Source organism: Ambystoma mexicanum, chromosome 2p (genome assembly GCF_040938575.1).
Source record: "Ambystoma mexicanum isolate Mex_15411 chromosome 2p, UKY_AmexF1_1, whole genome shotgun sequence".
In the NCBI taxonomy this organism is placed as follows: domain Eukaryota; kingdom Metazoa; phylum Chordata; class Amphibia; order Caudata; family Ambystomatidae; genus Ambystoma; species Ambystoma mexicanum.
This window is the reverse complement of record NC_090923.1, coordinates 344,065,064-344,092,275: the sequence shown is the minus strand read 5'-3', so window position 1 is coordinate 344,092,275 and position 27,212 is coordinate 344,065,064. Positions and strand designations below refer to the sequence as shown.

General features: G+C 44.9%; 1 protein-coding gene across 1 annotated transcript in view; it reads left to right on the top strand.

Moving 5' to 3' along the window:
- DNAH12 (dynein axonemal heavy chain 12) overlaps window positions 1-27,212 on the top strand; it is a 3,791,933-nt gene that overhangs the window by 1,475,891 nt on the left and 2,288,830 nt on the right. Inside the window, exons 35-36 of the mRNA XM_069643677.1 lie at window positions 12,400-12,519; window positions 23,174-23,362. Of these exons, the coding sequence (XP_069499778.1) occupies window positions 12,400-12,519; window positions 23,174-23,362 (309 nt within the window). The remainder of the gene's footprint in view (window positions 1-12,399; window positions 12,520-23,173; window positions 23,363-27,212) is intronic.

Here is a 27,212-nt window from a genome sequence, read left to right as displayed (position 1 = left end):
AACACCTCCCATGACGGAGCGCCATTTAATAATTGTAGAGCAGCAGTGTGGAAGGCGGTGCGTACGCTATATCCAGACACTTCTGAAATGGGAGCTATAATGACACGAAAAATGAAAGAATCTGAGGATCCGTTGATTTATATCCAGAATTTTCAAGACGCGTGGGAACTCGAAACGCGTGAGTCTTGGGCGATATCTATCCCTGTATTTTACCATATATTGTGCCAAGGGTTACCAGAACCGGTGCAAAAACAGCTTAAGAAATTGGTAGGAATAGAAGCTAAACCATGGGCCGAAATACAGTTAACAATCGCGCACTATTGTAGATTGTTGCAGGAAAAGAATCGGAAAAAGGAGGCAACTTGTAAGGGAGAGGAGGCAAAGCTGGTGCAAAAGAAGCTCTCGAAGTATGCTAACGAGGGATCCATGCTCACCAGCCCAGCCGAACCAAGCACACAGCAAGCGACTAACCCATTGCAGAATAATCAGGGTAACACAGGATTTTACCCGAGGGGAAGGGGTTTTAGAGGTAGAGGATGGGAGAGCAATCAGGGAGGGTTTCGAGGTAACCAAGGAGGTTTTCAGAATGTTCAAGGTGGCTTTCAGAATGCACGAACGGGCGGTACAGCTATGCCGGATGGACAAATGGCCCAACCAGCGCCAGTGTGTTGGCTTTGTGGATTGACAGGACACATGGTGTGCATGTGCAGAAGCCAAGGAATGTGGCAAAACGGCCAAGGGATGGGGACAGGTATGGTGAATCAACCTGCTGCCCCGCAGCAGGGCGGTGCACAAAATTACGCAGTACAGCCGCAGGTGTCAGGCGCGCAGCAAGTTGCACAGCAAACGGTTCAACCACCGAACATAGGGAATTTGCCACAGGGACAACCACAGCAGGCACCGCCGCAAATGGCTCAGGGCAATAATCCCGGAAGGGGAATTAACCCTGGAAATGGGGGAAACCTACAAGTGTACAGTGGACCGAACTTATACATAAAATAGGACAGCTCTCAGGAGACTCTGATGTGTTCTATCCTATCAGTCACACCAGACCTTAACAGGGAACCAAGGGTGAATGTCACCATAGGGGGGAAAGAATATTCCTTCTTAGTTGACACGGGAGCAACACGCTCGTGCATACGTGTGGGGGAAGTTTTCCTTGTCCGGCGAGGCCATAGATACCCAGAGTTTCACTGGAGCTCATAGCAGAGTTCCCTTTACAGATGCACTCCCAATCTCAGTGGGAGAGCGCAAAATGAATGTACCTCTATTATATTCACGGCAGACCCCAGTAAATATTCGGGGTCGGGACCTGATGACTAAATTAAACATGACCATCTCGTTTACCGAGAATGGTGTAGTGTGCTCCACCCCAGGAATGCATTATTCAAACGTGTGCGAAATGATCAGAGCATATTCAGGACGTGTAACAATGAGGGCTACACCGTTAGAACCAGATGTTTTTGCATATGGCGTGCAGGTACATATCCCGGGATTGCCAGGCCTCGCAGACAAAACTATTAGAACCCCTAATGAGTTTCTATTCAGATCAAGAATACCCATGCACGAAGAGGAGGGACAGCTATTTCCCTTAATGATACAATCTGCCGCAGTGCGAGGAAAAGTGGTATTGGTTGAAGGAAATGATGATGAAGGCAGACAATGGTGTGCGATTATTGCCATTGAAAAAGAGTATCGAGTGACTGACGTCACCGATGACGATCTTTTCGAGGAACACCCTGACCTAGAAGAGACAAGGATGGAAGTGAGTCTCATATTTTGGGTCAAAATGATCAAATGGGAGGTGCCACAGAGAATGATGTTGGCACTGATACGCCCAGAGTACTTTCATGACGACATGGACCAAGTGCCTGCCGCAGTATGGACTACAGGGCCTTATGACATAGGTCTCCTAAAGGGGGCAGGTGAAGTGAAGATTAAGCTGAAACCAGGAGCAATTTTGCCACGAGCACGACAATATCCCATGTCCAGAGAAGCGGATGAAGGGATCGCAAAGACAATTTCCGCCATGATGGAGCAGGGCATCCTAGTGTTGTCAGAATCACCTTGCAATACAGTGATTTATCCTGTCAAGAAATCAAAAGGAAGGTCTTGGCGTTTAATCCAAGATTTACGAGCATTAAATGACCGAGTTGAAGCCGAGTTCCCTCTTGTACCTAATCCATCCACAATATTGTGCAATATACCAACTGAAGCAAAATATTTCACAGTTATCGATTCGAAAAATGCATTTTTCTCGATTCCATTGCACCATGACTCACAAGACCTGACGTCATTCACTTTCAGACAAATGCTTCTGAAAAGCACGAGGTTGCCACAGGTGTACTGCGAGTCCCCATCCATCTTCAACAGAGTCCTCCAAATGGACCTAAGCAACATTGCGGTGGACAGTGTTGTCTTGCAGTATGTAGATGACATTCTGATCTGCAGCATCACTGAAGAGCAATGCAGGCACGACTCTGTGCAGCTATTGACTATACTGGCTGAGAAGGGATACAAGGTTGGTAAGGAGAAGTTGCAGTACTGTCAGCCACAAGTGTTATACATAGGCCAACTGATCTCTCATGAAGGGAAAAAGGTAACCCCAGAAAGGGCTGAAGCCATCATGAACACGGCCAAGCCACGCACAATAAAACAGATGCAAAGCTTTTTAGGCCTGTGCAATTACGTCAGAGCATGGGTCTTTGACTACAGCTCATACACCAAGCCCTTGCTTCAGGCCCTAAAAAAGACCCAGGCAACAAGGGAAGATATTGAATGGACTGAGGCAATGGAAAAGGGATTTACAGAACTCCAGAGGGCAATTTGCAAGGCCCCAGTCCTTGGGATACCTAATTATGTTAAATGTTAAATGTTAAAGGTATTTGTAACGTGCACCATCACCAACGGAACTGGTCCCCAGGCGCTAAAGCGGATCTGTAAATGATAAAGGTGGGATGGGTTAGTAAGGTGAAGGAGGGAGTAGGATAGTGAGAGGAGTAGTGTTCTGTTGGCAGCTTCAGCTCAGTATACACTGGGTGCTGTGCTTTGGTGCGGGTATCGGATCGGAGTCAGTCCACGTGTGCTGTTGTTCCGGCTTATGTGTTGTTGCAGTGCTGTGAAGTGCGTGCGGCTTGTTGTGCGAGAGATGGTTGTGTGAGTTTTTTGAGTGAGATAAGTATGCAATGTTTGAGCTTATATTGGTTAGTGGGTTACCTGACCTTTACCATGCTAACATTCACAGTTCTGTCTGAGTGTGGCACTTGTTGGCCCTTACATTCCCATCTAGACGTGGTGTGGGCCAATGTTTAGGACTCCATCCAGGTGCAGAGGAGTTCTACCTGTTCTCACATTCCGATGGTAATTTTATGACGGCAGTGCTTGCGCAGCAAACCTTGCTGGGGTACAAGCCCCTAGCATATTACAGCGGGAATCTGGACCCAGTCATGAAGGGCCACTTCCCATGCGAACAAAACCTAGCTGTGGCCGCATTCACTATTGAAAAAGCATCACGCATTGTGATGGGGTGCTCCATGATGCTGTATGTTGAGCACTCACTGTTCGCCACACTAGAGAAGCCTAAGGGCACACTGACATCTCAGAGAGCATCCACCTACGAGGTGATTATCTCCAACCCATCGATTCAAATAGTGCAATGTAAAACTGTGAATCCAGCTACGTTCATAGCAGAGCCAGTCACAGAGGGAGAGCCTGCACACGACTGTGCAAATTATGAGGAATTCTATGATGAGATGCCCAGGGTAAAAGAAAATGCCCTGGCAGGTGGAGAGATAGTCTTTATTGATGGGTCTTCGAGAATTGACCAAGAAGACGGACAAAGGTATACAGGCGTTGCAGTGATAAAACACCTAGCGAATGGAGAGTTTCAAGTACTCGTTAGTGCACGAATATCATCTCATTATTCGGCACAGGCTGCAGAACTATTGGCACTGATACTCGCCATTGAGAATCATGGAGACCAGGAAGTAACAGTGTACAGTGACTCCGCCTATGTGACGTCCACAGTACATGCAGGTCTAGCGCGCTGGAAAAGGAAGGGCTACCTCCGTGCAGACGGCACACCAGTGCAACATGCAGCCTTATTGGACAGGCTGATAAAAGCACTACAACTCCCAGTTGTCATAGCGGTCGTGAAATGCGCCACTCATACCAAGGGGACGGATTTCGTGTCACGCGGAAATCACGAAGCGGACACGGAAGCCAAGCGCATGGCATCCAAAACTGAAACAATCATGGACGTGGAGGTGGCACGTACCCATGAGCGGATGTTGGTAGCGCGAGAATCTTATAGCAATATGGGACAGGCACAGCTAATGGAGCTTCCGGGGAGGCACCTCAAGAGGAGAAGAATTTATGGATGCATCAAGGGTGTTCTTTTAAGCCCCTCTGACGGACTGTGGAGGCAAGACAGCACTGGTAAACCAGTAATGCCTGTCACCCTCCTAAAGGTAGCGCTAGAACAACTTCACTACCCCATCCACATGTCAAAAGAAAACCTAGCTACAACGCTTGCGGAAGACTGGTTCACACCGAATTTGGCAGAGCATGTTGCATTTTTTATGGTGAACTGCATTATCTGCCAGCAGTTCACCGCTGGGCACACATTAAAAGTAGTGAGAGGGATCATTCCCAGACCAAATGGACCGTTCCAGCACCTACATATCGGTTATGGCGATATGATTCAAGTGTGCAATGGGTAAAGGTACTTAATTGTGCTGGTGTGTCAATTCTCTAGATGGATAGAAGCAGGTCCCTGCACACACCCTGATGCTACCTGTGCCGCCAAGTTCCTGGTAAGGGAAGTGTTCCCTAGATGGGGGTGTGCGAGGTAATGAGATCAGATAATGGGGCCCACTTTGTAAATTCAGTTTTCAAACAGATTAGTTCATTGCTTGTTATAAAGCACAAGTTCTCGCCGGCGTATCATCCTGAGGGGAATGGGATATGTGAATGAATCAACGGCTTGCTTTAGGAAAAGATAGCTAAGTTGAAGCTCACATTAAAGAAGGGATGGCTGCACTGCCTACCACTGGCATTGTATGCACTTCGGAACCAACTAGGCTCCGACCATCATCTCATGCCGCACGAGATAGTTACAGGCAGAAGGATGAGGACCCCTCTTACCCACCGAGATAGAGCTAGTTGTGATGCCCAGCCGACTAGAGATGTTCTGGGAACAGAGATGCAAAAGTACATTGACTGTATGACATCCAGTGCCTCTGTCATTACAGGCCAGTTGCAGCGACGGTGAAAGGGGGACGGCGCAGCACGAAACATAACAGGAAGTGCTGAAGCAGACACTGAGCAAGGTGTACATGCGCCCCTTTTCTTCCCTGGTGACAACGTGTTGGTGAGGAACTTTACCAGGAAAAGGTGGGATGAGCCAAGATTTAATGGCCCGTTCATCGTAGAAGACTGCACCCCTCCGCCGTCAAGCTCCAGGTCAGAAGGGCGCATGGATCTTCCTAATTGACATTAAACCCTACATAGGAGAGAGCTCTCCAGCTACATCTAACTATGAAGAATCTACAGACAATGGGGGAAGAAGAACCTCAGCATGTGCAGACAAGATCCATGGTGAGGAAGAAGGACGCATGAGCAGCAACACAAACGGCAAGCGAATCCAGTAAAATTGTGGCTTTCAAAACAAGACATTTCTTCAAACCAAGTGAAAAATATAATGATAAAGAGACAATAACATGGACATTCTGTGCAGTCAAAGTCACAGAATTAAGAAAGAGAGTTGCACATTCAAAGCAGCAGTAACGCTACATATATGAACATTCAAAGCCACAACCACATTGATAAAATGAACTTTTGAAAGCACGACATGCCCAAGTAGTACAGAGAATCAAGACTCTGATAAGCAGGAAATAAGACATTGCCTGAGAGTGTAACTCAGTATCCAGAAGCAATCAGTATTGAGACTTTGATCACAGAATTCATGGTACATTCCAGCAGAAGTCTCAAGTGGGATGTGCTCACCTATTTTCAACTCGTGGTGTTATCATACCCGTCACTCATAGGGAGAGGAGCCGGTGTCACAGACTTTATTCAAGATCCATCCAACAAAAAGATAATCGGGCAACTGCTAACTGTCATCACAGAGGTCTTCGCAGAGTTACCCGAGCATAGTGAGAGGGACACAAATGCTTCCACCGACGATAGACATTGATGGACTTACATTTAATTTGTTCTTCCAAAATAAGCAAGAAATGCCCAGGACCTGTAGGGAGAACTACTGATACACGCACTTATATCAGAGATCCAAGAAACCTAGCTCAACTTAACAAGCTGTGGTCTAAATTAAATTATTTGGTAGGGATCCACGCATCAGGAAGGTGCAAAAACTGTGCGAATCAAAAGAAAAGCTTGTGATCAGGACACAACCAAATAGGGCAAATGTCCCTGTCACCCGAGGACACCCGGTTGGCACAGAACATCTTGCTTAGATTAGTCACAGATTATCCAGAAATGCTAGGAAGGCCTGCAGATGTTGACGTCATCACCTTCCTTAGAGAGCCGGCCAACGCCCCACACATGGGAACACTTCTCCATGGTATAATGCCAAGTGGAGCTGTCCAACTTCCAGCGAGAATTCCTAAGGAGATTCCAGTGAGAATTTCTGCCGGGGACAGATCAAGGAGAGAAAGACACTGTTCTTCAACTTGTCGCCGAGAGACCGAGCAAAAGGAGCGGACACAAGAACTTCACCGTCTTATTTTCTTTTTTCTTAATTTTTCTCATTTTTTCCTATTTTTTCATATGTTCACTGTTGTTTTTATTTTTGTTTTTATTTTGCAACATTTAATTTGTGTGATTTTTTTTTTTTAGTACTTCCATCCTATTCATTCTTTCGCAATGAGCAAGTTCCAGCATGTCCTGAGGGCTGAAGCAAATTCGAGGCATGCTTTGGGACCTCACCTATTATCGATATGTTCAAATGAATGTGATTTATCAAAGTTGCTAGCCTAAACTTTTTCCCATAGCCTAGCAAATTAAACCGTGTTGCATACCCAGAGACTATCGTCATCACCCACAAGTGGGGGGACACTTGAAAAGCACTCAACACTTTAGTAATAACAAACTTTTGAACTGTGAGATCGGAGCAAGAAAAGAATAAATAATTGATTATGGACTCGATTGACATGGGGGCCCAGAGCAGTAACATAGTTTTACCCCCAGCAGGAGGGCGCCCCCGCTTTTCTGGGAGAAAATGCTGCCAGATGTCTTACAAATCTATCATGTGTATATGCTTTGTAATTATCATTGTCTTTCTGTCATTGACTATCAGAACTGCTCTCTCCATTGGTGCACGAAGCGCCCCAATTTCAGTGCACCCACCAGATAATGAACATACGAATCCCACGAAAGCACCCAGACCCTATATAGTGATTCCAGTTCCAAGAAAAGCTAATGATGAAGCAAATGATTTAAAATTGAATGTAATTAGCAGTGATACGTATACACATGAGGTGATGAATGAGAGAAAAGGCTGGAGACCGGGTCAGCACGGAATGAATGAATGATGTAGCATTGACCACGGCACGCACCCACACACAGAATGCACTCAAACAAGGGTAAGCGTCAATGGCTACAAGGCCTCCAACGAAGGCAGCAGAGAAGGAGAGACTGCATGCCGAACATTCAATTCTAGAGAATAGTGGAAGTGACCAAGAAAAGCCCAGGGAAATACCAAAGAAGGAGGGAATTGCAAAATCCCTCGAAAGAACAGAAGTGGCCACAAGAGAATTCACAGAGAAGACACAAATGCTAATAGACTACTTGTTCCCATTTATATTCAGAGCAAAGAAACTGCACAAGGAGCTGAAAGGCAGGACTATAGAAACTATCACAGCAAGCACACCAGCTCAAAAGCAGGGACAACCACCAGACCTACGACACAGCCACGCAGTGAAGAACTGGGGAGCCAATGGCGGTTAGGGGAAGTCTATGACAATATACAAAGAGGAAGGAAAGAAAAACAGACCCTTCTCCTACCACAGCGATGCTGTCGAGGCAGCCAGCTCCACCGAGATACCCATAGAGCAAGAGCAGCACAGATGCATTTAGAGATATAGTCATAGCAAACTACAGAAGAACGCTAAGAATCAAGAGAAGCCTGCACGAGGATAACAATGAACTTAATGATTACCTGGACAGCACAGCCCATCTCGGAAACAACATATGGTACCAGCACATGAAAGAAGTAGGACAAGGGCAGTAGGAAGGAGAATGCTTCGTCTGTGCTCTCCTACCATACAGCATGGCAAAATCCAAGATCTTCGTGGCTGTAGAAATTGATGTCCTTACAGCACACTGTATGTCACATGTAGCAATGTACAACACCAGAGGACAATTTATGGGAAGAGACGCCTCGTTGATATAGGCCAACGAAAAGGATTACCCAGATGAAGATGGCTATGTCCAGGACATTAAAACAAGAAACTGAGCGCACACCAGAAATCATCTAATCAGGTACGAGAACCCTGGCACCAAAGGATCAGGGATAAAAAGGGAAGTTAACCCGAGACTGAACGTTCGAGGGAAGACTGCAGAAGAGGCTCAAATCTGGAAGAACAGAGGCCAAATGCAGATCTGGGGGTCAGTGGTCTCCCCAGATGGATGGCAGGACGGAGTAGTAATCTGCCGAGCATGGATGGTCCTTGGAGCCTGCAAGGAAGCAATAGAGAATTTGCAGAGGTTATGCAAACCTCTGTGGCCCAAGCTAGTAAAGTTACTAACATGGGTCGAAGATACAGGGAGACCCCTGCAGATAGTGCCACTGGAGAGCCCGAAACTATGGCACAAGAAAGATGGGAGAGAATCAAAACTGCTGAAGAAGCTTTGAAGCCCCAGGAATGACACAAGGAACCACAGTTATCGACCATTACTGGGCATGTGGATCCAAGGCATATACATAAGGTTGCCGAAGAACTGGGGAGGCATATGCACACTAGTGAACGTCCACATTCCTGCGCTAGTGATCCCTAAGAATTACCTGAAGTTGGACAGTTTCCCGAAAGCAGATGCTCATCTAAGAAAGAGATCTGTAGAACTGGTATACAGGATAAAGAGGGAAAACTACTTTTCTCCCAAATCAGAAGAGGCATTCCATGCAATCCTGTACGAACACAGGCTGTTCAGGCTCACCTCAACAGTATTCACAACACGACTCCTGCCCCACATCCAAGTTGGAGTGAATGCTAAATGGTTGCAGATAAACAGATGGGAGTTATTACAGACCATCAATACCACTATAAAAGTGATCAAAGAAGAGCTGAGAGCAATCAGACTGATGACCCTCCAAAACAGATATGTGCTTGACATGATCACAGCGATGGATGGAGGTGTTTGCGCAAAAATCGGAAAATCATGTTGCACATTTGTACCATCACATGATGAAGAAAATGGAACCCTTACAGAGGCCATAAGTATGTTAACAAGCCTGAAAAACCAGATGATCGATGAAAGTGATGAAGTGGACGATGACAGCTAGTTTGGAGACCTATTCTCGTGGGTCCCACAATGGATGGCAGATATATTCAAGTTTCTGGGAGCTCTCCAACAATGTTATTGCTAGGAGTCTGTGTTATCAAGATAATCATTGCACAGTGCCAGAAAACTGCAAAGAAAGCCGTAGGGATGAAAATAATAGTCAATGTTGAACCAAGATGGAAGCCTTGAGACCTGACTGATGAAGAAATAAGAGACTTCGTGAAGGTCAGCAAATTTGCGCCAGAAGGAACAAAATTCACAAATCCTAAAAAACGAAGAAGGTATGAAGGAAAATTGATCTGTTGCAGTCCAAACGGACAATGCCAGCTAATGACCTGGAACAAAGATGGACATGTCAAAACAGCAGGGAGTTTGAAAGGCGTGATAAAAATATGGACTCCAAAGACACACATGTTCACGCCATCATGTGCCAACCCTGAAGACGATTAACAAAACACTGAAGAATCAAAAGAAATAGAGATGGAGAATGAAGCAGAGGTGGTCGATGAACCGACCAGAGGGGGGGGGGTATAAAGAAGGTCCCAGACATGACTTGCACTCCTGCCCCTCCTTTCGAGGTACCTGGAAGGTACTCGCCAAGGCACGTGACGTATGAGGAGCAAATGAACCAACAGAGAGTTGCACTAGGATTCTGCCCAGTATACATTAGAAGATCCGTACCTGTTGAAGCGCCCATAACCAGACAACTCTGGGCAGCACAGTACGCTATCAGACAGCCATACCTTCCACCAATACGAAATGAGGAGTGCCTACATACGGTCCACGAAGAGACCCCAAGAGCCCTAATGGAAGGCCAGTGGAAATGACACAAGGGCATGAACAGACTTGTGAATGAACAAAAAGTCACTAACGACTAGAACACGCCAATGTAAGTAAATACTAAATAAATATAATGGACACAGAGAAGAGACAATGTTAAAACGTGAGGAAACAGAGCTACGAGACAAGATGGAAGCAATCAACCTGATTAACCGTGTGCAAATAGGCTTGGAACGCAAGATGCTAAGAAATCGATACTGCTTGCAATGCTTAGTAGAATATTACAAGCGGCATGCGCCAACTATATAGCTACCTCAAGAGGAACGTTATACGTGTGCAACTCCGTTTTGTAAAGCAGAAATGGGCTCAGGCTGCCAGAGGCCTGCCAGGCCAAGTTTCACAACTCAGCCAGAACAGAAAGGAAGAGCGGAATCGAAACTCAACAGAGAGCGGCTCATGCCTGCGAAATCGAGGTCACCCAGAGAAGGGAGGAGAGCGTCGACTCGCAAAAAACAAACTTCGGAGCATATCAGCTTGCCCGTGAAGGTCAAGATAAGAGAGGCCCAGGCAGGTGGTAGAACCGAAACAGAATTAAATACAATAAAAGCTGCCCACTGAAGCAGATCCATGATGAACCGACACGTGACCAGCCAGGCGCAAAGAGGTACCATCGCCTGATGTCATGCACAACCCAGGATGCCATAACTTTTCCCAATAAGAGACTACGGTCTTGATCCAAACCCAGCCAACTAATTGACACATAGCCCTAAGATACTGATTGATGGAAGGGATGCAGGTTGAAACTTGGTACACCAGACCCGTAGGTGTCCATTCTGCATGCTGCTAATTAAAATGTGGATTTATGTCTAGGGGTGTAACCTGACCAATCACAATGGAACAAGTTATCTGGAGTCTTATAGATAGTAGAACCAATGAGACGTCGTACTTGTAGTGAAGTCAATCACGTGGGATTGGCGTAGACGCCCACCCGATAAGAGTTATGCAATCCGCATGCCCTATTATAATATACAGATATAGTACCTATATATAAGTTACCTTTCCTAACCAATTAGATTGCATGCCAAGTTTTTGTAGAGTTAGACGTCAATGATGACGAATATTGTCTATAAGAAATGCTGTTCAACTGAAGCTCGGGGTAGTTGGAGCGAGACAGGTGATCGCACTGCAGCTGATTCCTATTTGTTTCGCTGTTTGATGTGCTTGCCATTAAACAGACTTCCCTTTGCCAACTTACTGAGTCTTCCATATTGAGTCATGCTGGAGTAAGTGAATCTTGCACCCCCTGTCCTCACATGGTGCAGCTATCTTGTCTTACAAGTTCTAGAGGGTGAGTGCTGACCAATGGGCCTGTCAGCGAATTTCTCTCCTCCTAAACACCTCCATAAAAAAACTTTTTGACTTGATCCCTGTCAATGAGCAGTATGAGACATTGTCTTTTTATTTGTACCAAAATTACTTCTTTTTCCAACTTTTATTTGTAAGAAATATGCTATCATCACATTATTGATCTAGGATGATCTGTGTAAAAGCCATGGCAGATCATTCCTGGAAACAATAGCTTGTTTCTTAAATTCATGTATTCCTTCAATATTGTGTGCTCCCACATTTTTGTTAACTCAAAAATGTATTCTTACATTCCAATCAAATAACGTTGAGGTCATTATCAGCTTCTCTATCATCATATCCCAGAGTGTGGACAGAGGAAAAAGGGGCGGTTTGCTAAAATTATTGTGCGACATAAAAAAACAATCAGTGCTTCACACATCTTACTTTTAATGTACATCTTTTAGGAAAAACATATAGGCCACTGTACCACAAGCTTTTTTAAAACTGGATCTGTAATAAATTGTTAGGGTTAGATATTGTTGTAAAGCAAAATAAAATGTTATCCCACGGTTCAGAAAGAAAAATCTGAATGGAAATCTTGTCTCTCTGCTTCCTCCCACGTGCTTTTCAGGAACTCACAGGACGAGAAATGTCAACACGCTCATTTAGTTACATCTAAATTTCAATCCATTTTGTAACCCCCTGCTTTTGTCTCCCTATCGCAGCTAAATTTTATAATGTTTTCATTACTAGGAATTAGTTTCTACGAGCAACAGCAACACAGTTGTTTCGCTTACTCGGCTTTTCGAAATGCTACTTTTTGATGCTGCACAAGAGGACCCGCTGAATAAAAATATCAGGGCATGGATCATGGTGAGTCTTTCACAAAGAATACTTTTAAATGGATTGATGAAGCATGCACTTTACCCTACACTATACAGAATTAACAACCTTTAGAAAAATTGAACAAGAATGAATCATGATTACAACTTATTTGTTATATGTTATACTATCTTACATTTTTGCTCTAAACATTATTACAAAATGTTACTTTTCAAAGTTTAATGGACATGAAGGACCAAGGATCACCAATTCCTGATAAGATTGCCCATTCAAAACAACAAGTTGATTTCCAAATATATTGAGTTACAAAATGTGCCTGAGTGGGGAACAGAAGACAAGACTAGGCTAGTATTCATCTAGTTTGTGACAGTCTTTCGGAGAAAGCCAAACTATAATGCAGAGTCTCTTGCAAAGTTCCAACTGTCAGTTTTGGTCTGGTACTGCTTGTGTCTCCAATCAATGGCCTTGGCTCTTGTCTTTGTGTTTCAGTTTTAGTTTTTGCAGGGTTACCAAACCCTGGTTGCTCAGAGCTTCCATGGCCACAATGCCCAGGCTTAAGAAAATCCCAAAGAACTCCCCCTGAAAGTCTGGGTAATGTCTATATGCCTTCAGCTCAGGCATTGTTGTCTCTGGTCTCGGTGTCACGCTCAAGGGGTTTCCTATCTGCTGGGCAGCTCCCTGTTGGGGTTTGGTCTTCTCTCTGGCAGTTCTGTGACACTCTTTGACCCTAGTTCTAAATTCTTCCTTGGAATAACCTGCTTCACTGGTACTGCCTTATTCAATCTCTCTAGAAGGTGTACCTGACCTCCTCCCACACAGAGTGGTGGTGCCTGCTCCGCTAGGTGTCCTCTCTCTGCCACTTATTCTGAGGACCTACATCTCCTCTTCCTGCTTCTGTAGTCTTTTGTCTTTCTGGTGGTTCCTTTCCTTAAAATGTCCCACCCTCTTCCATTCTAGATGACATCAATTCTCCACCGGTCTCTTTACTGCTCTGTTCTTTTTGATAACCAATCCCTTTCTGCTTGAAATAAGTGTCTCTCTTTTACTTCTTTGATGGTCTCTCCCCAACCTCCTGGCAAAATTATCTCTCTGATGATCTGCATCCTCCACTCCCCAACAACTCTCTATCTTCTGGTGGAAACTTTAGCTTCCTCCAACCCCCGTAAAACATGTTTTCTCTATGATGACTTACACCCTCCCCTGCCCAACAAATCTCCTTTATCTGATGGCCTCCTCCACACTCTTCATCCAGCTTCCAACACTCTTATCCTACTCTCCCCTCTATACTCCTCCCTCTGTTCTCCTTCCTAGGGATGGTGCTAAATGCTATTGAAAACAACTGTGTATTAAGGGTTGTTCTGTTAAATGATTGGGATATGGGCAAGTGGATATGTGACCTGGTAGGGAGCTGGCCTAATGTTACAAGAAAGCCGGCCACCTTCTTGGACTCCAAAAGGGCCATGAGCATGTGTAGTTTCCCTGTTTCCTCCTGGAAGCCCTGTTGTTATTGCATGCATGAATCTAGGTTTCTCTGCTCTCCTGGCATGTGAATCTGAAGCTGGAAAATGAAATTGCTTGGTAAGCATGAAAAGCTTTCTGTTATGATGATACTTTTTCCATCATCTAAACCTTGCAAGATTGTATCCCATGGCATTGGGAGAATTAGATTTCTTTGTGAGCTCGCTTGTGCGTTCTGTATGAGTCAGCTTCTTTTTTTTTTAGTGTGACTTTGTAACAGTGGAACCTCTGCGTCCTTTGTGCTTGTGAGCCATAATGTAAAATGGTTTCTCTGGCATCAGTATCGGAGGAAGAAATATATTCCTCGCTTGTTGCGGACAGTAAAAGGATGAAAAGGATACATTTATAATTATCGAGACATCTGTGGGACACGAGTTTAGGCAACACAGGCGCGGGAGGGGAAAAAGGTGGGGGTCATCAGCACTCGTATTGCACGGTGCTGCAGCAGGGAGAGGAGGCCTGGGCAAGATAATGGAATTGAAAGTACACGTAATGGGTCTTGGGTGGGTTTCACACATGCAAACTCTACATATGATATGTGGGCGGGTTGGTTCAAGCTAAAGTTGTACTTTTACATGCATTACGTTACACTACCCTGGCCATGTCCACTATATAGCAAGATACCTTTTTGGTTGTTACCGCCCCTGGGGCCACAGGATTTACATTATGTCACAAGGTTCTTCTAACATCATACCTATGCTTACATTATATTGACAGCAATTGACCTAGACTGTTGGGCAGGGGCGCCTGGGCCCAAATCTCTTATCTACTACAATCAATCAGCTAACATATTTATCAAACGTTTGTTCAGACGCCATGAAGGCTACTTTATTATGTTTTTAGTACAAAGAAGGATATATGCTCACACGCGGGATTAGTGATAGGGGTGAATCTGAGTGGCACACAGTCGTGGGGAAGGCATCTGTTACATCAAATAAGAGGTGAGGTTAGAGGTTGTGTGAGTAGTATATCCTCCGAGTGGGGTATGTGAGTGCAGAGCAGGTTTGTGGAGAAGGATGTGGTTTTTCCAAGACCAGGTCTTGGCCCGGTCATTCACAGGGCAGTGATGTAAGGAGGACGGCGAGAGATAAAGTTTTTTGTTGGTAGCCTTTCGAGCCCAGCTTTCCGTGAGAACAGGACAGTCGCAGAGACACCAGAGGGGAGTTGGAGGGGGGAGTCCTTGGCTAACTGTGTGCGGACCCAGGGGAGAGGTGCGGGCCTGCGGGCTGGCATTTCTGTGAGGCTTACTAGAGCTGATACAAAATGTAGTCTGTGTTCATATAAAATGGAGTCAGTAATCCGCCCTCTTGTAGATGTTGCACCTGTATGTGTCATCCCGAGGCTGTCCGGCACCTTTGACCAGAGGCGCATGGCTAGCCATGGAATGAGCATAGGGTGCCTGCGGGGACGGGAATGGAGGGGAGGGGGCCTAAACAACCTCGCCTCCCACACATTCCCCGCTTTTGTTACTTAAGTAACGAATCTTGTAGTTCTCCTAACCTTTTGTGCTCATTCTTTTCCGCTATTGCTTCATCCCATGCGGGTGTTGCTTTTCGTGGCATCCAGGCCCTGCATACTGCCCTGAGGCTTTCCCCTGCCCGGGCATACTCATCAGTGGTACAGGTCATGTAGATGCAACCCCCATCCCCTTTCAGGTCCACCCAAACCTCATCATACCATTGCAATTCACGTGGCTCCTTGATTGTTGTGTGATACAATGTGTCTACAATATACCCGGTGTTGTATATGGCCGTCCATTCTGTATTTTGGCTCTGAGTCATCCCCCGTTTGTGCTTGCACCTTTGTGTGTTATCTGTACCACTCCTTTTGCACGGCCCATTGTCACCATCATCATTGCACTGTTAGGTACCGCATTTGCGCAGCACCTAAGGCCTAATTGACACACACACACACAAAATTAAAAGAAGAAAAACTATGGTGGGTATAAATAGCTTGACAGTCATTCCGAGCCAGGAAGGAACCCACCAAAACATGTTGTCGAACCAAGTGCTGGGCTGAACTCCTCCTTTTTCTTTCATGTGCTCGCCACGGGTGTGCATGACTGCTATAACATGAGATAATGTTCCATTGTTCGCATCTGCAGAAGGTACGAACGTGCAACATGCGCTGCTGATTTTTCGGCAAACACCTCCATCCATTGCTGTCAACAGGTCTAGAACATACCTGTTCTGCATCGTCATCAGCCGCTGGGCTCTTAGTTCCACCTTTATCACGTTAAACCCCTCTTCTCTGTCATTGGCCAGTTGGATAAGTTCCCAACGATTAATCTGGAGCCATTTTGCATTGGCCCGTGCCTGAATGCTTGGGACGAGGGACGCAAAGAACGTTTCTGCGGATGTGAACAGCCGAAATCGATCAGGGATCCGTGCCAGAAGTTCAGAGGATGCCTCGGAGATGTAGGACAATCTTGTTTTCGTGACACTGTGCTTTGCAGCTGCTCATTGGAGAGGGCGTATACAGGGGGTTCTTCAGTTGTTGGCAGGGGCTCTGGATACTTGGTTGTCGGCAGCCCCCTCCCCCCTTGGATATGACTTTCCGGTATCACCATCAGGGCGAAATGCAGATTTGCCAGAGCGCATGTGCCCCTCCAGGACTGTGGAAGGTGCAAGTATGCCTGTTTGCCACAAACCCAGTAAGTGTCCATTAATGCAGCTGTGCCTTTTTTCCTGTCTGGGATGATGAGAGTTTTATTGCAGTTCTTATTTGTGCCCAGATGGGTTCTTCCTTCTCCATAGAAGCACAACTCATACGGGATTTCTCTCTGTAGCTGGAATGGTTTTTCGAGGGTTGTGACCCATGTGAGTTTTACGATATGTTGTGTCCATATCGGGGCGCATGTTCTCTTGATCTACTGCAATTTTTCATCTGACATTCCTTGCAGTGCTTCTGCCTTGCATGTTATTTGCTCTTCTTGCCATTTATTGTCCAAGAATAATGTTCCTTTGATAACGAGAAAAGGCTCTTTCAGGCAGATCAGCCCTTGCGGTTTTCGGTAGCATGTCTTCTCATTTTGGAGCATTTCGAATGAAACTGTGTGTTCTTAAAAAGTGTTTTTTATTCTGCACAATGCGAGATGAAGGAGACATTGGGCCTCTGCAATAGGTGACTCTTGTGGCAACAGCACTTTATGAGTACCCGAGGCGGGAATTAAAGAGCATACGTAACAGCTCTCATTTATGGTTTGCTTTGCCGTTGTGCTAATGGCTGCGTACCATTTGTTAGACTTGTGTGGGTGCTGTGGATTTGAATTTTCTTTATTTGTAAAGCGCGCCTGGCCCTCGGGCATCTGGGCACATAATGGATCTTCTATTGTATCCAACTCTAGCCCATGGCTATTAAACTCAGAATCATTATAATGGGCCATAGGGTCGATTAATACAGGGGCGCGGATTGTGTAGTTTTCATTGTGTATGTCATTTGTATGGGCCTCGTGTGCCCAAATCAAATTAAATCTATCCCATATGAGATGAGTCCCCAGTTTTACTAATTTCATTCCTCTCCCCCCTCCTTTATGTCGATAGATATAAAGGATATCTCCCAATACAGCACAAGGCCGAACATCATGGAAAGAAAATAATCGCACAACAAAACAGTCTGCATTCGTAAGAATAATTTCTTAGATTATTTTCTCTGTTCCTATCTCTGTCTATACTATTATTGTTGACATTGGGGGCCCCCGTCGTTGCCATGGAAAATCCTACAGAGTGAAATACAAAAGGGTGTTAAGTACATATTCATATAAACATTATTTCCACAATTTACTTATATTTTATGATCCCTTTCTTTTACACTCTACTTTTTACACAACTTATTTCTTATTGCAGCTATTAAACACACATGAAACTATATCTTTCTATTGTTATGCAATAAAACAGAGAGGGAGAGAGTAGGGATAGAGATGGGAGAGAGAGACAGAGAGTGAGAGAGAGAGAGGGAGACTAAACCAAAATTATTTTCTTGAATGCATTAAGCTACCATCTGCGTTCATGTTTATCAAGTTACACTATTTACATTCATTTTTTCTTTCTTCTTGTCATACTTTCTTCTCATCAACTTTCGTCTGCATTTTCTCTTACTCCAGATGTTGCTCTTATTTTGTATTCTTATTTTTCACTGTTTTATGTCTGTGTTGCTCCTTCTACCCTGTCTTCCGCTTCACTTGTTCTAACACTATTTTACGCCGTACACATGTCAGTTAAATGTATCCAGTATTTAAGGCCCTTAACCTTCACTGCACTGGATGTACAATATATTGCTTCATATGGGCCATGAAACCTGGGTGCATTCCACCGACGTACGAAGCTCCGCAAGTATACCATTTCACCTGGCATCAAATGGCAGTTTGGGCTGTCTGTGGCCGGGGTCATTGTGTCACTCTTGTTTTCTTGTGTGAAGGGGACTGCTAATTGTTTTGCTATCATGCTTGCTGCATTGGTCAGTTTTCTCAGATAATCCTGAAATTCTTCCCCCAACACTGTTGCGCTCCTGTGTGCATCTGAGAGTCTTCTCAGGGGAGATATTGCTGTGTGCATACGTCTGCCTGTCACTATTTCATGCGGGGACAAGTGGTGGTCTTTGCTGGGCTGGTTCCTTAATTCAAATAGTGCCAACGGCAAGCAGTACACCCAGTTCTAGGGTGTGGCATAATTTGGACAGTCTGCTCTTTAAGAGGCCGTTGATTTTTTCTATGACGCCGTTGGCTTGTGGGTGATAAATAGAACACAATTTGTGGGTGATGCCCAGCATTGTTGTTACCTCTTTGAAAAGATCGTTGATGAAATGCGTTCCGTCACATATCCCCAGCGGGGGAAAACTTCTCTTACTAGAAATTTTGCTGTGCATTTCGCATCTGGGTGTGTGCAGAGACCTGTTTCCACCCAACGTGAAAATGGACAGACCAACACTATCAAGTATCGTGCTCCATTGCACCTTTCTCCCATGCCTGTGTAGTCAATGTGCAGTTCACGGAATGGCCCAACAGGGCGGAGCAGTGTTCCTCTCAGTGTTCTTAATGTTATCCCTGATTTATACGTTTGACATGTTGTACACTCTATTACCATTGTAGACACATGCTAGTGTAATCCTGGCACAAACCAGTTTCCTTGCATCTCTGCAGCTATGTGCTGTTTTGCATTGTGGCCTGGGAAGTGGAGCTGCTCGAATGCTATTTCTAGCAGTTTTACAGGCATCACTACTTTACCCGTGTTATTATGTGTCCATAGGAGGTCTGTCGATGACTCACTACATCCCCTTTTTCCCCACAACTCCTTCTCTTCGGGCGGTGCTTCTTGCTGCAGCTCAAATATTTGAGATATTGGCATGGAGTTATATCCCTCACCTTGCCCTTTCTCCACATGCTTTTGTAGAACAAATTCTGCTGACATTTCTTTTTTGAAATAGGCCGCCTCTTTTGTGGCAGCATCCGCTGCTGCGTTTCCTAACGAGATGACCTCACTATTGTTCGTGTGGGCTTGGCACTTAACCAGGGCTACCACTGTCGGTTCTTTTAGGGCCTCAATCAATTCCATCAGTAGTTCAGCATGCTGTACAGGGGACCTGTCTGCTCTCCTAAATCCTCTTCTCCCCCACCGTGCTAGTCCCCCATGCACTGTGGTTGTCATGTACGCAGAGTCGGTGTGTATTGTTACTGCACACCCCCGGGCTATATATGGGGCTTCAATCAGGGAGACCAACTTGGCTGCTTGAGCTGAGAAATGTGCACGCAGTCTTTTTGTACAATCACCTCGTATTCCCCCTCCTCTAGTCGCACCACTGCTGCCCCTACATGCCTTTCGCCTACATGCAAAAACGTGTTCCTGCCTTGTCCTTGTTTTAATCCTCACTAAATGTTAGACAAGGGGACTACTGAGGAACTCGTCACGTTTCTTTGTGTTGGTCAAGGTCTATGTCCGCTTCTACCGTTTGGACCACGCCTCTATTGTTTCGGGCCCTATATGTGCCAGACTGGAGACAAATGACCATGTACAACATAAGTGTGTTGCAAAAACAATTTATATAGTACAAGTGTATAATGCAGTAGCGAAAGGTTTACAGTGACACATATATACAGTGTGGAAAAAGTATAAAATAAAGTATAACCATGTTTCACTTTAAATTCTCAGTGCCAAACGTACGTGGACAAAAAAAAGGAACATAAATGCAGCTTAAAGTGGTTGCTAGAGCATATTTCTAGTGACATACAATCAAGCAAAGCAGTTATAAAAATGTCTGGGATGCCACAACAATTCTGAGGAACAGTTTCCTCTAGGGTTAGTCATTTGAGCAGGGTTATTATTGGGATAAAAGACTTTTACATATAATAGTGTTGCTTTCACTATTTCTTGTAGTCTCTCAACTCAAATATTCAGGTTGAATTTTGAGGTCTGGGTCTTTGGACTATAGGGATATCTCAGAATGTAGCCAACGTGTTCAAAGGACATTTGTTTAACACACTATTGAATGAAGGTTTTAAAAGTATTCTGTCCATAATCATCTTCTGTGCGCTGACTAGTGTGTAGATGTTTCGGTGCTTCTATGTACTAAGTACAAGGCATCTTCTTCAGGGCGTCCAGTGGGTAGACCCGGCTGTGCTTGGAGCGTAGTCGGGGGAAAGTTCCCAAGTTTCCTAGGAGATCCGGGTTGGGCACTCGCGGAGGACAGGAGGCAGATGGCTGCTTGTGCAGCCTGTAGAGGGCTTCCATGTGTGTTGGTGAGTACCTCTTAGTCGTGATCTCTGTGCGTCGACCTATTTTTCCGTTGAGCCCGAGGTGCCATCTTATGGTGGCTGCTGTGCAGTCTGGAGGGGGAGAGAGAGAGTGGGGGACCACTTCTCTGTAACGCTTGCCTCTGACCGGTAGGGGGCGCCTATCTGCTGCTGCCTGAAAACTGAGTTGTCAGTGTACGTTTTGATCTCTCAAGTTTGGCAAACAGTGAGTGCTCCACGAACAGGGTCACTGAGCATCCCATCACGATCGTGGCACTTTTTTCAATGGCGAACGCTGTGGCTGTGAGGGCTTGTTCGCAGGCAAAGTATCCTTGCATAACTGCATCAAGGATGCTGCTGTAATATGCCAAAGGTTTGTGGCCTAGCAATGTTTTTGCATTAGCACTGCCTTAATTAACGTTCCATTGCAGTGTGAAAACAAGCAGAATTCACAATCATAGTCTGGGGTCGCTAGGACGGGTGCTGTGGAAATCAGTTCTTTTAACATTTTAAAGGCAGTATGCATTTCTTGTGTCCATATTAAAACTGTATTTTCTCTCTGTGCCTCCTTGAGTGCATGGAGTAAGGGTAGCCAAACAGCAGAAGGTCTCATAGTGCCTGAGGCATATTGGCTATTGGATAAAACCTGCTACCTGTGACTGAATGTTACCAAAACCAAAATTGAGATTTTGATGATTGGGCATCATAAAGCTATCTTCCTCATGGCATCAGAAACTAGGAAGGAACTTCACTTCAACTCAGACAGGGAACAACCTCTCAGGCTGGGATTTAAAATAAAAAGATTTACTTTCTCTACTCTTCAAAAGCAAGCCATATTCAACAAAAACATACTTTGGGCTTTGCCCTTATGAAAGGGATAGTTGCTGGCTTCTAACCACCCACCCCAGTGTCTCTTTTCCATAGTCCCTTCCCTGAGTTCAAAGTCCCCAGTCTCTCTCCCCACTCAGGGGGTTCCTTGGTTCTTTCCCCACACTGGGCCTTGTCTCAGTCTTTCCACCCACTCTCTCTTTCCTCTTTGGGGCTTCCCTGTGTTTTCCCCACTCGAGAGCTTTTCTCACCCTATCTCTCGACTGGGTGGCTTCTTGCTCTTCTTCCTGCTCTGGGCTTCTCTCACTCTCTCACTCCTCACGTTGGGGTTTCTCTCAGTACCACCCACCTCCTGTTCTCTGGGAGCCACTGTGTACCCATTCGCAATGGGCAGTACCCCTCAGGAGGCTGGTGGGATCTGGGTGGCACTCCTCTTTCCACTGAACCATTTATGCCACTCCTCTGCTGCAGTTGGAGCCAAGCGCTGGATCCCTTTCCTGTGTGGCCTCTCTGTGTCGGGACCGTTCAGTGGGTTCTCTACATGTCCTTTCCTCGGGCCTCCTATCATCAGTGCCCTCACTTCTTTTGCAATGTGGGCCACCACCGCCCACCCTTCTGCGAGGTCTCGCTGTACTCGCTAGGGGCGCACCGCAGCCTTGGACTCTCGTCTGGTGTTCACCTTCTCCTTCCGCCTAGCACCTACAGTGTACTATGTCATCTTTGAACTCAGCAGGCTTTGTGGCTTCTTTGATTTGATTCGTCCATTCACTGACGTGCCTCCAGGAGGCTGTTCTCCCACTCTTCTGTGGTTTCCTATAAGTATTGAGTCAAATCTGGGTCAGAAACCATGCTAGCCATTAAAGGAGCCCTAGGATTATGATATCCCTTAACTCCTATATACCCTTGTAAAGGTGTTTGTGTCTGGGGGGAAAGGAATGGTGACTTAAATTCCTGTCTGGGGTTTTCCTGTCCCCTAAGGGGGAGTACCCTCCAGAGGGATCCTGCTTACCCTGTCCCCTAGGGGGTGTCAAGCATAGCAGGCTCACATCCCTAATCCCAAAAGGGTGGCTCCACCTTGGGGAGAGATGACGAGTGCCTTGTCACAGAATTCTGAAACTCTCTTGAGTCTACAAGCGGGAGAATACCACCCAGCATGCCATGCATTAAAAGTGCCTTGAAGATGAGCCTTTTCAGGGAGGCATTAATTCCACAACACAACAGTGCAAGACTACACACCCCTTCCAAAGGGATTGGGCTAGACCAATAATCATTGGCAGTATTGGGTTTCACCAATAATCATTTGTAGTATTCCTCACCTCCACTGTTGGGAAACAGGAAGTACCTAAACACCCTCCACCTCCATTTAGCAAAACTACTTCTCAACTTTAAAGAGAGTTGGCTAGTGGCAACAAAAAAAGTGATTTTCCGCAATTGAAGCACATTGTGACTATAGAAGAACACGTATATTTAATCATTTGTATATTTCTGGTTTGATTTAGGTATTCATTGTATCCTGTTTCTTTTATAGTGCTGGATTCACAGTTGAGCAATTACAAATAAATATTTCTGTGTTGTATTGTTAATATAAACTCTTTTTTTGCCCTTCCAAAACAGGGTTGCTTTGCGTTCTCCATAACATGGTCCATTGGCGGGAGTTGCGATACTGACAGTCGAGACAAGTTCGATGTCTTCCTAAGAGAGATTGTTTCAGGGAAGTCTGAAGACAATCCAGTACCTGCATCCGTCGGCAAATGGGAGTGTCCGTTTGAGGAAAAAGGCTTGATTTATGACTACTCCTATGAGGTACACATTTAATAGAGTTCACTTGTCTACATCCACATGCACATTGTAAATACTTATATACTTAGATTCTGCAACTATCATATTCTGCTACCAACAACCAAAGTGATTGTTGAGATTATATCTCACTCGTTTAATATGTATTCCCGGTTGCTAGTTCTGTATCTGCTATGTGTAGTTTTTCTTTGAAGATCATTAATCTTTTAAATAGTTTCAGCCAATATATGGGGACACTGCAAATCTCTACAATATTCATATCAAACACTACCCAGTGAGCGATGTAAAGTGTCAGAGATATACTCAAAGGTACACTGCAACACTGTCAAAGTCACTGGATGTCGAAAAGCCAATGTTACAACTGCCTATGCCTTGTCATAGGCCCATGCTTAGATTTTTTAAATGAGATGGGATTGGGGGTCTGTTCCGGCTGCGTCAGATTTGGTTTGAGCAAGAACCCTTCATTAGAGCTGCCGCTGACGAGGGATCGTCTGACTCAGCAGAAGTGGCAGGTGTTCCATCCTTCTCCATAATTACTGATCTTAAGAGCTTGCTACCTTAAGAGCCAACATTCGCTCATATGAGCATTTCTAAAAAGAGTTTGAAAGTCACGACAGCTGCCAGGACTGATTCCACAATGAAGTAATATATTAGGAAATGGTTACGTTTTTGCTACTGGGCTCTTGATCAGAACTTAAACCCACTTCAAGCATCATTAAATAATGTCATGTCATTCATGTCTTATTTAGCCTCTACATTACCTGTCAGCTATAGGTGCCTATGTTAATAAACACAAAAATCCTTTTCCCTATCAAATGAGAAAATTCAATGGCATTTTTAGGATTTACTCTGATTGTACCCTCCTATTTGCAAACCTCCACCTGAGTGGGATCTAAATCTAGTATTGGCGATGTTAATGCACAAACCTGTTGAGTTTATGGCCTATTATGATGCTGATTTAGTAACCTGGAAAACTTCCTTTTTACTGGATATTACTTCAGCAGGAAGAGTGGAGGGATTGTAGCTCTGTCTTCAAAGGAACCTTAACTGTTTTTTCATAGAGATAAGGTAGTCCTTTGTGCACAGTGCCTTCCTTCCTACTAAAGGTATTCTCAAGAATTTCACTTGAATCAAGAGATTTTCTTTCAAATTGTTCATCCCAGACCGCATTCCTCTCTGGCCAAAGAGGCCATGCGCACTTTGGATGTCACTAGAGCTCTTAAGTTGTATTTAGAGCAAACTAAGCTGTTCAGAAAATCAGATCAATTGTTTGTATCATATGGTGGTCTATTACCTGGTAATAGGGCGTCTAAGGGGTCAATTTCAGTGGTTCATCTAGCCAATATTTACGAGATGAATGCTGTATCAGTGCCCTTTATTAGGCACGTTCCTATTATGGAAATGTGTAGGGCTGTCCATTGCGCTACCTCAATTGCTCTTGCAAGCATTCTTTTTTAGACTCATCATAATGGAGGAATGATACTTTTGGCTAGGAGGTGTTCCACAATCTGTTTCTTTGAGTCTCAATTATATGCTGTCTCTGCCACCCTTCTATTATTAAGGCTTTTTAATCTGGTCCCAACCAGTTGGGAAGGAGGGGAGCAGGGCGACAGAGAAATAAAAAATTACCCTCATGGTGATTCAGGTTCTCTTAGTCCTTGCACTTCTCCAGAGTCTTCAATCCTATCCCTGTCACTATACTGCTGAATTCCTTGTAAACCTATGGCAATCTAACCCTAACCTAGTCCAGACAACCGACTTCGAAAAATGTATCCAATTACCTTTACTAGTCGCTCCACTCTATATATCACAAATCATGCAAACATTTGAAGTGAAAGTAGTGTTCACAATCTCTTAACAGAACAGACGCACACTTCAAATTGAAGTTTCCAACTGAAGTAACTCTGACATTACTCAAGTGCTATCTGTCTCACTTCTTTTCTGCTTATCAAAAAGGATGTTTTTCTCCCAATTCAGAAACGTTGCCAACAAGCAGGCTAAAGCCTTTTGTGCAACCACCATTCAGAAGAACAGTAGTTGTTCATGTATGATGGTGGGAAATGCCCAGTATGCTGCACTGCTAATTAAGCAATATGACCCGAGCGGCGGGGGCATTACCAACTGAGGTAATGCCCCGGGGCCCATAGTTATAGGCCCCCGGGGCATTACCTGAGTCAGTAATGCCCCCGCCGCGAGGGTCATATTGCTATTAGTAACCCGGCCCACATTAAAAGCATTTTTTTCTCTGGACAAAAAAAAAACGACCAAGAAAATGGCCGCCATGCAAAGGGAAAACAGAGTCCGTTTTCCTTTTCCATGGCGGCCATCGGGAGCGGATGCGCTGGGAACACAAGTGTTCCCAGTGCCTCCGCTCCCGAAAAAGAAAAAGAAGCAGAAGGTAAGTGGGATTGGGAGGGAAGGGAAGAAATAAAAAAAATACGTACCTGCGACCCCAGCGGGGGACGATGGAAGGTTCCAGCCGTGTGGAGGCACGGAGCGGGGATGGCCCCGCTCCGAGTCTCCACACTGCTGGGGGCTGCTATCATCCCCCACCGGGGACGCAGGAGCAAGCAGGTAAGTGGGGTGGGGAGGGCAGGGAGGAGGGAGGGAACGGAAGAAAAAAAAAAGAAGCTTACCTGAGTCCCCCGCGGGGGACGAAGACAGCCTCTCAGCCGCGTGGAGGCTCGGAGCAGGGATGGCCCTGCTTCGAGCCTCCTCATTGGCTGAGGGGCTGCCAAGCCCCCCGCCGAGGACAAGGCAGCTGGAATCCCGGCCGAGAATCAAAGGATTCTCGGTCGGGTAAGGACCCGGCGAGAGCCAATCAGAATGCGTGTTACATTCTACTTGACTCTCGCCGGGTACTAATTGGTATTATAGAGAGTGGCTGTGAGTCATGCTAGAGACTGATTGGTTGTGTTTCCCTCTCACACCTCTTGAAAAAAGCCAAAATATACTAACACATGGTCTCTCTGGGCGCCTCACTCAAAACAATTGAAAATCAAATGCCAATCTACTTCAATATGTTGTGAATGTATTAGAGATAATGATAAATCATTCAGTGAAAAAACAAGGAGCAATTTATGACATTAAGTGTGTTCTCAGTAATATACACAAAGTATTAGTGAAACTTGTTCAAGGCAAACAGCAAATCCAAAGATCACATTTATTCAACCAATATACCACATTTGACACATTGTCAGTGATACACACAAGGTGTTAGTGAAAACAATTCAAGGCAAACAAAAAATCAAAGGAGCACATGTATTCAGCTAACACTTGTTTCAAACTAAGTTCTTCCTCAGGGCTGTTACTGTCATTTGTATTTTTCACAAATAAATCATCGTGCAAATACTTAGCCAACAATTATAACAAACAATGAAATAAAACATAGAGAGATAAACAATAAAGTCAGAATGCTTAATTATACATATGCAGGTATTGTCATTAATTAATATGTAATTGTATAAGTCTGACATTTCCTGATATCTATAAATATTTGGATTAGTTTACCCACATCTTGTTGACGAATAATGATCTTAATGTTAAACTATGTCGGTGGAATTTTTCAGTGCAGTTAGGCAGGTATTAATTAGTATGTTTGCCAATCATCATCTTATACTGATGTTGGCTAGGGCTAGAGGATGTGTGGAATGAATAAGTAATCCAATCACCCATATTGAAAGTTAAGTTTGAATTATTATTAAGTTGTGGCTGTACAGGGCTGCTACATACCTCAACCTACAGATATTCCTTGAATCCTGTGTTCAGGAAATAACAAATATAGGAAATGATACCGGTATCTGAGGTGGGTCAAGGCAGAGAAATCTAATTGATGTGCGAATGCTGCCAACGTGAG